The sequence below is a fragment of the Jaculus jaculus genome, chromosome 4 (assembly GCF_020740685.1).
Source record: "Jaculus jaculus isolate mJacJac1 chromosome 4, mJacJac1.mat.Y.cur, whole genome shotgun sequence".
Classification (NCBI taxonomy): domain Eukaryota; kingdom Metazoa; phylum Chordata; class Mammalia; order Rodentia; family Dipodidae; genus Jaculus; species Jaculus jaculus.
In genome coordinates this window covers 88,815,274-88,827,651 of record NC_059105.1, presented here as the reverse complement: position 1 = coordinate 88,827,651, position 12,378 = coordinate 88,815,274, and the positions used below count along the sequence as shown (strand labels likewise).

General features: G+C 39.4%; 1 protein-coding gene across 6 annotated transcripts in view; it reads left to right on the top strand.

Annotated features, from left to right (window-relative positions):
• Positions 1-12,378, top strand: part of Rif1 (replication timing regulatory factor 1) — an 86,855-nt gene that overhangs the window by 45,299 nt on the left and 29,178 nt on the right. For 5 of the 6 annotated variants that reach the window (XM_045146832.1, XM_045146831.1, XM_045146830.1 and 2 more), the window contains exons 13-20: positions 272-334; positions 495-592; positions 1,884-1,970; positions 3,114-3,187; positions 4,312-4,492; positions 5,839-5,946; positions 6,650-6,799; positions 8,689-8,788. In XM_045146832.1, the coding sequence (XP_045002767.1) occupies positions 272-334; positions 495-592; positions 1,884-1,970; positions 3,114-3,187; positions 4,312-4,492; positions 5,839-5,946; positions 6,650-6,799; positions 8,689-8,788 (861 nt within the window). The remainder of the gene's footprint in view (positions 1-271; positions 335-494; positions 593-1,883; positions 1,971-3,113; positions 3,188-4,311; positions 4,493-5,838; positions 5,947-6,649; positions 6,800-8,688; positions 8,789-12,378) is intronic. The other variant, XM_045146828.1, reaches the window with a different exon arrangement.

The window sequence follows — 12,378 nt, the reverse complement described above, 5'->3', positions numbered from 1 at the left end:
TTAAAAAAATTTATTTATGAGAGAGAGAGAATGGGGTGCGCCAGGGACTTCACCTGTCGCAAACGAACTCCAAATGGATGTGCCACCTTGTGCATTTGGACATAGTATCTGGGAAATCAAACCAAGGTTCATTGGCTTAGTAGGCAAATGCTTTAACTGCTAAGCCATCTCTCCAGCCCTTTGATGTCTTTTAGTGTTCGATTTGTTATTTAGTAAAAGGTAAAAAGGGGAGAAGAGGTCTTTACAATACTGAAATTATTTTATTTGACAGATGCAGTAGTCATTGCTATCTGGAAGGAGCTAATTAGCTTGGTGAAGTCAGTTACCGAATCAGGTAAGTGCTGTTGCATTGATACGATGACTTAGCTTTCATGTGTAAGTTTTATTTTGTATTTTATTTATTTAGTTTTGGTGTTTTGAGGTAGGGTCTCACTCTAGCTCAGGCTGACCTGGAATTCACTATGTAGTCTCAACTCCTTTTTGCTTTTTGATAGGAAACAAAGAGAGACCAGGTTCTGATGTTTTGACTCTCCTACTAAAGTCTTTGGAAAATATAGTGAAGTCGGAAGTATTTCCTGTTTCTAAAACTCTGGTAAGAATATCTATATATTGGCTTACAAAGTCTAATTTTGAAATTGAGTTTGTATTGACACTTGTATAGATCAGTCGGGCAAACCTTTATCCCATTATGTGTTTACCAGCTCATAAGAAATAGCTTTAGAGAAGCTGTAAAGTTTTCAGTTGATTTTAAAGATTCAACTGTACAAAGTTGTAAAGATATGAACTGAAGAAACTTAAATGTTCCTTATGTCCAAGAGTGTTGGCTGCCTCCTACATACAGCACATTGTCTTTAACCAAGGTAGTGACCTTAACAATAATAATTAGGCTCAGGATGGCCTTGAACTTAGGCCAATCCTCCTACTACTGCCACCCAAGTGCTAGGATTAAAGGTGTGTACCACCATGTCTGGCTTTTAAATATGTTAATGTTAAGTATAATAGAGAAAAAATAAATTGTATCTATAATTTTTCATATTAGTAGGCTCCAAATAAGTTGCTTATGGAAAAATGCTATCCTTACTTAATTCTGTATATGTTTATGGACTGCTAGTCAAATGTACTGTGGTTGCCTAATACTGTGATTACTAACAAGGATTCTAGAGTAGATTAGGTTGAATCATTGCCCTGCACAGTGAATTTGGGCAATTTATTTGTCCTCTTTCCCCCCCCCTCCATTTTTTCCCTCAATAAAGAGGGAATATAGTAGTTAATGGTTGGGTACGTATTCACTGTAGTATAGTCCAGGCATAAAGCAAAAATGCTACTAATATGAGTATGTGTCAATGATTTGATAGAATATTTTCACTAACAGTTCATCATTAAGTACATATTTGTGTAAAGCCAATAGACTTTGGAGAACTTGGTGGGCCCATTTGATTTTCCTTAGCAATCCTTGACCTAGCTTTTACTTAGCAATCCTTTGAAGTACTGTTTTCTGACACTGTTGCATATATAAGTCACTGAAGATTTCTTTCTAAAAGTATGAAAAAAAACAGAAGCCTTTTAAAAACGGTTTTGAAAGCAAATTATAGACATTAATTCATGTGGCAGCATCTATTTTGATACAAAGGCTCTTAAGGTAAAAAGGTCTGTGTCACTTTCTATATTCATGTTTGAACACTTTAATATGAACATATATACTATTACTTAATAGCATCTTTCCTTTTTTTGGTTTTTCAATGTATGGTCTCACTCTGGTTCAGTCTTAAACTATGTGTCTTAATAAATATAAATGAATATTACTTGTAATTGATGAAAATGTAGTTGACACTACTAAACTGACATTATGGCTAACTATTGTAAAAACCTTTTATCTTTTTTAGATCCTCATGGAGATTACAATAAAAGAACTTCCTCGAAAAGTATTAGGTTCACCAGCATATCAGGTTGCTAATATGGATATTCTTAATGCAAGTATCTTAGTGTGATAAGATAAAGATGGCAAAAATAGGGCCGAAGACAGGGCTTGGTGGTTCAGTGTGCTTCCTGAGCAAGCACAAGGGGTTCTGAGACCGCCTGAGTTCAAATCTCCAGTTATCATGTAAAGTAGCTGGGTATGGTCACGAGTGCCTATAACCGTAGTCCCACGGGGGAGCAGAGATCCCAGAATCAACAGAGCCCCACAATCTTGGAAATAGTATAAAGAGATTCCATCTCAATAGATTTGCCAGGTGGAAGAAGACATCCCACACTGGTCTACAACAGGAGAGCAACTCCTGCCACAAGGGAGGTTATTGGGCTCCATAAATGCACATATATGTGTGTACATACCACATATGGAAAGAAAGAAAAAGATTGAGGGCTAGAGAGATGGCTCAGTGGTTATGATGCTTGCCTACAAAGCCCACTGACCTGAGTTGACCAAATTATAAAACTGATTCACAAAGTAATAGATTACTGTGGATAATTACATATGTTGCATATAGATGTGGTCTTGTCCTAGCCCGTCGGAGGTGGAGCTTGTCATTCCTAAAAATTTTGTAAGCCTAGTAATATTAACTTGATAATGGTTTCTTGGTTACAAGAGCAAGAGATAGTGAGCCAAGTAAGTTTTAGGTTAGTAATCTGTATGTGGACTCTCACTATCCCTTGCTACATTGTCAAAATAATCATGGTTAGAGCCTAACAGATTGATTTGTTTTTGTCTTTTTGACAGTTCACTCAGTCCCTGGCTGGCTTGGGACTTGCTATGTATTCCAGGCTGGCATGTATACAGCAATCATCCTGCCATAGCCAGATTTTCTTTTATGAAAGTACTGTGATTCTTCTCCTTGCTTTTGGACATAGGGTTTTATATAGAGTTTAGGTTGGCCTTGACCTTCAGCGTCTTCCTGCTTCATATGCCAACCTACTGTTTCTTGTGACTCATAAGAGATGAATACCACCATGCCAGGCAATGTGTGTAGTAAATAAAATTGCTGCTGCTGTTGTGTTCTAAATAATGCCAAAAGTTAAATTTTCATGCTGAAATAGTCATGTTAAATGTGTGATTATAGAAAACAAATATAATATTCTTAGAACTGAGAATAGTAACTTGGTTCTCCTTTCTTCAGGGAACCCCAGCTTTGTTCTTAATCCAGTTAATTTTCAACAACAACCTGTTGGAATGTGGCCTACAAGATGAAAGGTGAGTTTGTGACTTATTTTGAAATTTTAATGTTCTGCCACTCCTCAAGAGTCTCAAACTACCAATGCAGCTAAGGATGGTCCGTGAGTGTCTGATATTTCTGTTTCTGTCTCAAGTGCTGGGATTATAGGAACCTGCCACCATCTCAGTTTTTGTTATTTTAAAAGATTTTATTTTTATTTATTTATTTGAGACAGAGAGAGTAAGAATGGGCAGGCCAGGGCCTCTAGCCACTTCAAACGAACTCCAGATGCATGTGCCACTATGTGCATCTGGCTTATGTGGGACTTGAAGAATCAAACCTGGGTCCTTAGGCTTCGCAGGAAGCCATCTCTCCAGCCCAGGTTTTGTTATTTTTGTTAGAAAGAGGCAATGAATGAAAATTTTTTTATTTATATAGTAATTCATATATTTGGTGTTCATTATTTTGTCTGTTTGTATTTGGACACGTGTGGAGGTCACAGGGACAGCCATGGCAACCATGGGTCTTTGTTGCCCTGGTTGGCTCTAAACTCTTGCAAGCTTTCCACTGTCTGCTTAACGCTGGATTTACAGATGTAAGAAACATGCTAAAATGGTTAAAAAAATTCTTTTTTGAAGTTTGGTATGTAGCCCAGGTTGGCCTTGAACTCTTTACCCTCCTGCCTCAGATTTCTCAGTGCTGGGATACATGTATGTGCTACCATGCCTCATGCCACAATCTTAAAAATTATTATTTATTTAATTAATTAATTTATTTATTTTTGGTTTTTGAGGTATAGTCTTGCTCTAGTCCAGGCTGACCTGGAATTCATTATGTAGTCTCAGGGTGGCCTTGAATGCACAGACATCCTCCTATCTCTGCCTCCAAGTGCTGGTATCTAAGATGTGTGTCACCGTGCCCAGTTTTTTTTTTTTTTAATCATTTTTTAAAAACTTGTCATAGTGGTACATTCTTATGATCCTAGACCCAGGAGTATGGGAGAATGACAGAAAAGACAGCCTGAACTGTGTGCAGATCACCCTGTCTCAAAAAAGAAAAACTTGAAATTTATCATTTATTGTTTTCCTTGAGTTTTAGAATTTTGTTAAGATGTTATTGGTATCTTCATAAAGTGCTTATGGATATTCATGGTTTTTTTTAGGTTTTTTCTCAATCTGGAAACTCTTGTAGGTTGTGTGCTTTCTGGTCCAACTTCACCACTAGCTTTTAGTGACTCTGTACTAAATGTTATTAATCAAAATGCAAAGCAAATAGAAAACAAGGAGCACCTCTGGAGAATGTGGAGTAGTATAGTCACTCCATTAACTGGCTGGATTAATCAGGTATGATACATGGTTCTTTCCAAATCTAAACTTTTCTGTTTGCATATTTATTTATTTGAGAGAGAAGAAAATAGAAAATGTGTGTGCCAGGGCCGCTAGCCACTGCAAACAAACTCTAGATGCATGGGCCACCTTGTGCATCTGGTTTACATGAGGACTGGGGAATCGAATCTGGGTCCTTGGGTTTCACAGGAAGCAGCTTAAATGCTAAGCCATCTCTGGAGCCCTTACTTACTTTTCAAACAGGGTCTCAGTGTGTGTAGCCCTTACTGTCCTGGAACTTTCCAAGAGTAAGCTGGCTTCCATTTTCTATAGTTCTACTCTTTTTGTTATCTTTGTTTTTTATTATTTTGAGTCGAGGTCTCACTCTGTATCATGGCTCCTAGGAACTCAGCTTTACCCCAGGTTGGCCTTGGGCTTTTGGCAGTAATCTTGAATGCTGGGATTATAGGTATGACCCTTCACAATCACCTTGGTATTCTGTTTTAGGACAAACAGACAGCTAAAATGAAGAATTTTTTGTGTTTTGTGGCTATATTTGTTGTTTGGGATTATGCCAAGGATAAACAAGCACTGTACTACTAAGTTCTGTCTCTAGCCTTAACAATGGGAGCTTATGTTCTCACAATTCTGGAGACCAGAAGTACACAATTAAAAGTTAGGCAAAGCTAGATCCTTCCCAAGTTCTGAAGAATAAATCTGTTCATAAGAGGGGCTAGCAATCCTGACCTTGATTTATAGCCACGTAACTGCACCATCTTCACATGGTAAAATCTTCCCCTTGTCTTCTGTTTGCCTACACAGCCTTCTCTCCCCCCCACCCCACCCCCCACACCCTTGTCTCTCTGTTGCTTTTGCATGCATACATGTGCATAGGGGTGGGTGTGCACGGAGACCAGAGGTTGATGTTGCGTCACACCTGGCTTTTACACAGGTGCTGGGGATTCAACTCAGGTAATTGTGGTTGTGCGGCAAGCACAATTTTTCTCCTCTTTCAAAAGTACCATTCCTTGGATTTTACCTCACCCCACACCAGCATAGCCTCATCTTAACTTGATTACTCTGCAGAGGTCTTCTTAAGTCATGCTCAGGTACCAAAGGTAAAGAAAGTGCAACATCTGGGCTGGAGAGTTGGCTTAGCAGTAAGGGGCTTGCCTGCAAAACTAATGCAACCAGGTTCATTTCCCAGTACTCATGTAAAACCAGACACACAGGTTTCAAGTGCAACATCTCATGAATATATTCATTACAAACATACTCATAACTCTGTTGCATATAGTAAGTAGTGGTATCATGATTAGAATGTCATGGCAAATTACCTAACTTCATTGTTTTCTTTATTTCAGACCAATGAAGTGAATCAAGGGGATGCCTTAGAACATAATTTCAGTGCCATCTATGGTGCATTGATTCTGCCAGTAAACCATATTTTTTCAGTACAGAGATTTCCCATGGTAAGGTCTTATCACATTTCTTTTTATTATTTTATTATTTGAGAGTGACAGACAGGAGGAGAGAGAGTATGGGCACTCCAGGGCTTTCAGCCATTGCAAACAAACTTCAGACGTATGCACTCCCTTGTGTATCTGGCTATCGTGGGTCCTGGGGAATCAAGCCTCGAACCAGGGTCCTTAGGTTTCACAGGCAAGCGCTTAACTGCTAAGCCATCTCTCCAGCCCCTTATCACTTTTTTTTCCTTTTTTTTTTTTAAATTTTTATTAGCATTTTCCATGATTATAAAAAAAATCCCATGGTAATTCGCTCCCTCCCCCCCCCACACACTTTCCCCTTTGAAATTCCATTCTCCATATTACTTCCCCATCACAATCATTGTACTTAGGTTTCACAGGCAAGCGCTTAACTGCTTAGCCATCTCTCCAGCCCCTTATCACATTTTGGTGGGTAGGGAATTTGCAATTTTTTTTCTTGCAAATAATTGGTATAATTTTAAGTGTTTTCATTGTTAATGTAGGGGGAAAGAATAGGAGAGTTCTTTTGTCCCTTGGTAATTGCTGGTACTTGGATATTCTCATGTTGAACTTTTGGGGGGAATTATTACAAGGTCCCTTTGTACTAGTGTTCTCTACTTTAGATTTCATTGTTTTTATTACCTGTTTGATATATCGGTATGTATTTATAAAATTATTTTGTTTTTAGGCTGCCATGAAGACTTTACTTAAAACGTGGTCAGAATTATATAGAGCCTTTGCTCGCTGTGCTGCTTTGGTGGCAACAGCCGAAGAGAATTTGTGCTGTGAAGAACTTTCTTCGAAGATAATGTTGTGTTCAGAAGATGAAGCCCTTTCTGTGAGTTTGGCCACTTTTCTCTTTCTGATCTTGAAGGTCCATCATGTACTATTTGACTTTGTGCATTCTTGTGCCTATTCCATTTTGTTTACTAGTTTAAGGCTTGACTATCCTGAATTTACTTCCTCATACTTACCTGTTAGATCTTTGAAGCCAACTTCTTGGATGTTTTGTTTTAGAAGTAGTTTTGTTCAGAATCCAAGAAGAATCCAGAATTCACGAAGGATATACAGTTTCTGGAAAGTTTGGTTCCCTTATTAAGCATCATAGGTTGACATGTAAGCTGCTTGCATCTCCACATCCATATGTGTGTCTATGTGTTCACTTTGTCCATTCTTCCCTCCCAGTACAGTTATGCAGATACCTTCTGAGAAATGTGTCCTTAGGTGTTTTCATCAGTGGAGTTGAGAGTGTAGATTAACCACAGCTAGAAAGAGATGCAGTAAACACCAAATATAGTAGTATATTGCCATTATAGCATGGCAATACTGCTTGACAATAAATGTCCTTTCCAAGTTGAAGGAATAACAATGTATAAACCCGTAACAATTTATTAGATTTTTTTTTTCTAAGAAAGAAGTAGTAGCATAATTAGTAGCTTCTAGCCCAGGCTGCCCTTCCTACCTCTACTTCTACCTCCCAGGTGCTGGTATTAAAGGTGTACACCACCACACCCAGCTTGTTTTTGTTTTTGAAATAGAGTTTTTATATATTTTAGATAGGCCTATAGCTGAGGTTGACCTACTTCTACTCCAGAGTGCTGGGATTAGAGGTGTGTTTCAACATGTTCAGCTTTATGTGGTGCTGAAGATAGAATCTAGGACTTTGTTTAGTCCTGCCCCCTTCGAGGTAGGGTCTCACTCTAGCCCAGGCTGACCTGGAATTCACTATGTAGTTTCGGGGTGGCCTCAAACTCACAGTGATCCTCCTACCTCTGCCTCCCAAGTGCTGGGATTAAAGGCGTGCACCACCATGTCTGGCTATCCTTGCGTTTTTGATACAGGGATTTGTGGTGAAGTCCAGGCTGGTGTACAAATCAGAATTTGCTTCATCCTATACCAGTCCCCTTTATTTTATGCATTCCAGTTTTTAATTTCTATCTGCTTTACTCCCCTACGCTTTTGTTTTTGTTTTTCAAGATAGTATCTCATTTTAGCCCAGGCTGACATAGACACTTTAAAGCCCCAGGCCAGTCTCACATTCATGGAGATATCCTATCTCAGCTTCCATGTCTCCCCTACATTTATAAATAGTCTTTGAGGAATCTTTTTTTTTTTTTTTTTTTCTTTTTTCAGTTGGATTGAGGAGGAAGACTTGTCTAGAGAAGCATAAGCCATTTTTTTGTGTGATGTTTGTCTTCACTGGATTTAATAAATATTGTATAATTTTCAAGAATTGATAAGTGTGATTTTGTTTGGGTGGGAGCATAGCTTTGGAATGTACAAACCTTGCATAGGCTGTGAGGCCCTGGGTTTGATCCCAAGTACTACCTCCTCCCCCCCAAAATAATTATAAGTTTTACAATTATATACTGAATTCATAGGTTGACGGTGAATCTTTGGATATGAAGATTAGTTGTTTGCTCTTAATTTTGAGGAGCATAAATTATTGTGTTTATCACAGAACAGTTACAACTATATTTTTTATTTTCATTGTAAGAGTTTTTTGTTTGTTTTTTGAGGTGGGATCTTGCTAGTCCAGGCTGAACTAGAATTCAACTACAGAGTGTTTGAACTAACGGTGATCCTCATATCTCTGCCTCCAGAGTGGTGGTATTAAAGGCATGTGCTACCACTCCTGGCTTAAGAGAACGTATTTTTTTGTTGCTTACTATTGAGTATTGTTTAATTTCCTAGAAGCTACTAATTATGGTACTTCTTCTTTCCTAGAATTTGTTATTCTTGGACAGGATTGCTCATGTTATTACTGTCATGGTTGAGTGCATTGACTTCTCACCATGTGATATTAAATATCAGCCCCAAATTAAATGTAAGTATCTTATTTACCTTTATTTCTTTATCCGAATTTTTTTTCCCCAACTTAATTATGAACTTATAGTCTTTGTCAGTTGCTAGGTTAGAAACTTCCATGCATTTTCCCTCCCTTTGTCCTGTACATACACAATGTTTCTACTACTTTTTTTTTTTTTTTAAGTAGGCTCTCACTCTACCCCAGGTTGACCTGGAATTTACTATATAGTCTACATAGATCCTTCTACCTCTGCCTCTCAAGTACTGGGATCAAAGTTGTGCGCCACTTTGCCCTGCATGCCTGTAGCACTTTCTACAACATCAAAAGATAAATGTTCTAATCAGAAGATTGCATAACAATTCACGTTACCACATAATAGGGTTTTAGCCATTCTTTCAAATGTTCTTACTTGGAAGCTTTGTATTATTTCAGTTATGGAATTGATATCAAAATTGAAAAGAGGGCTGGGAAGATAGCTGACTGGTTAAAGGCCTTTGTAAAACTTACCAGCATTTGTTTTATTCCCCAGTAAACTTAAAGCTAAATGCACAAAGTAGTGCATACATCTGGAGTTTGTCTATGGTAAGAAGAGATCCGAGTGTGCCCATAACCCCCCGCCACAAATACACACAAATAATTTTTTTTCCCTAAGGTAGGGTTTCACTTGGTTCCATGTTTACCTGGAAATGACTCTGTAGTCTCAAGGTGGCCTTGAACTCATGGCAGTCCTCCTACTTCTGCCTCCAGAGTGCTGGGATTAAAGGCATGAGCCACTATACCCGGCTCTCAAATAAAAATACTTTTTAAAAATTGTGAAGTTTGGGCTGGAGTGATGGCTTAGTGGTTAAGTGCTTGCCTAAGGACCCTGGTTCAAGGCTCAATTCCCCAGGACCCACGGTAGCCAGATGCACAAGGTGGTACATGCATCTGGAGTTCTTTTGTAATGGCTGGAGGCCCTGGAGCACCCATTCTCTCTCTATATCTGCCTATTTCTCTCTGTCGCTCTCAAATATAAAAGAACAAAAAAATTGTGACGATAGTCAGTTATGTTTTTTGTTTGTTTGTTGTTTTGGAGGTAGGGTCTCACTCTAGCCCAGGCTGATCTGGAACTTTGTTAACCCAGGATGCCTTCAACTCACAGTGATCCTCCTACCTCAACTTGCAAAGTACCTGGACAAAAGCTGTTTGCTAACTGCCAAAAAATTATTTTGTGTATTTTAATTTATTTGGTCTAAAGAGAGATGGTTCAAAGGTTATGGCATTGACTGTGAAGCCTAAGGATCCAGGTTTGATTCCCCAGTACCCACATAAGCCTGATTGACAAGATGACTCACATATCTGGAGTTTGTTTGCAGTGGCTAGATGGCTTGGGTTGTGCTCATTCTCTGCCTACCCTTCTCTCTCAAATAAATAATAAAGTATTAAAAAAAATTTTTAGCTGGGCATGGTGCTGCACACCTTTAATCCCAGCACTCAGGAGGCAGAGTTAGGATCGCCATTAGTTTGAGGCCACCTTTAGACTCCATAGTGAATTCCAGGTCAGCCTTTTTATATTTGCAGTGGCTGGAGGCCCTGGGGAGCCCATTCTCTTTCTCTCTCTCTCTCCTCTGTCAAATAAATAAAAAAAAAAAAATTAAAAATAATCATAAGCTGAGGTAAATGATCCCAATAAGAGGGCATCCTAAGCTACAGAGGCATATGTAAATATATATATATAAAAATATAGAATTTTTAAAAAGTATCTGACCTATTCTATCCATTCATTTGAGAGAGAGAATCAACAGAGCCTGTTGCTGCTGCAGACGAACTACAGACATGGGTATTGGGGGTGAGCAAACTCAGGTCACTGCTGAGACATTTCTCCAGTCCTTGTAAGAAATTTAAAATTCTGAAAATTTAACCAGTCCTTAATAGGTTAATTTAAATTGTGAGTCAAATTATAGAAAGTCAGATGTTTTTGTTTGTTTCCTTGAGGCAAGGCTTTACTCTAGGCCAGGCCACCTAGAACTCTGTAGCTTAGGATGCCCTCTTATTGGGATCATTTACCTCAGCCTATGATTATTTTTAATTTTTTTTTTTTTATTTGACAGAGGAGAGAGAGAGAGAGAGAGAGAGAGAGAGAGAATGGGCTCCTCAGGGCCTCCAGCCACTGCAAATATACTCCTGACACGTCCACCCCCTTGTGCATCTGGCTAACGTGGGCCCTGGGGAATCGAACCTGGGTCCTTTGGCTTTGCAGGCAAATGTCTTAACTGCTAAGCCATTCCTCTAGACTGCCCTGGGATTATTTTATTCACTCAGTCTTAAGCATGTTGTGGACAAGTCAACAACCTAGAACATGTCTTCAGTGTTGTCTTATGTTCTTTAGAGATGGAACTTTTTCTTTTCTTTTCTTTTTCAGGATTCTGTTATTTTACCCCAGTACTCGTAACCTTTAGTTTGCCAACAGGCCAGATTTCTGGAATAACAATTTCCTCAGACTATACTCTTTCCAGAGACAGAATTATCAGATAATATGTTTCAGGGTGCTCCCACCCCAGAATTCTAAACCAGCAAACAGAGTCAGATCCTCTTCTGTCTTCATACAACGCAATCAAAGTCATCCCACAAGTTCTTCCCTTGTGAGAGGGAAGGAAATGCTCTATCCACTTTCCCACACCTTTTGATTTGAAGAGATGTTTCCCACCAGGGGTCCTGATCCTGTTTCTGAGTAAGGATTCTGTACTGAAGGGACACTTTAGTAAACACTGAGCTAACTGCTCCAGGCCATTAGCACAGAGTAGACTTGCTGTAATCTCTGTGTGGCTTAGTTTTGCTTAAACCTTCCTGTTTCTTTGCATGTCTTGCTCTTTCCTTCATGGTGTGGAGGGAGGGACTGGGCAAGAAACAAGGCTTGTTTTGTGGCAGGAGATTCTGCAAAGGGCAGATACTTTCGAAGCCATCATGTGAAAAAATAATGTTCTTTTCAGATATGAAAGCCTTTGTAGGCCGACCACATAATTCTGGTCCTGAAATTTTTACAGTATGTTTTTAATACATTCAAAATGTATGTTAATCTTTAATCTGTTTTTCCTGAGTTTGGGTTCACAGTTCGGTGAAGGCATTTTAAAGAGGTGGTAGTGGGAGTAAAGAGGGGACAAGCAGCGCCTGGCACATGGGTGGTATGCGTCACCTTTATACCTCGGCCAACATCCGTGTTCTCCCATTAAAGCTACCACTGTGACTTTGTTTTGGCGAAGGGACAGTGAGGAGGGACTCCAGGACTAAGCATAACGCTTTACCTCTGAGATCCACCTGCCGCCCTTCCTGGGTACCTGCTGGCCTGTCCTTTCCCAGATGTGCTCTTCTCTACTGGAATGCCCACTGGTCTTAGAGAAGCAGGCTCAGCCACAGCACGTTAATTTTCCTCTTGAATTTTGTGCTTTCCATCCTTGGGCTCTGGCTTCTGGGACCCCTTTGCTGCAAGGCTCTGGCTGTTGTACATCCATATTTCTTTCTCTTGCTTCAGTTCTAATTCAAGCTGGTTCCACTGCCTGGTGAGCTCCTCCATTTCCAGCTGCAAGCTGTCTCTGAAGTCCTGCTTGAACAGCTGTGTGTCCAGCTCAGCA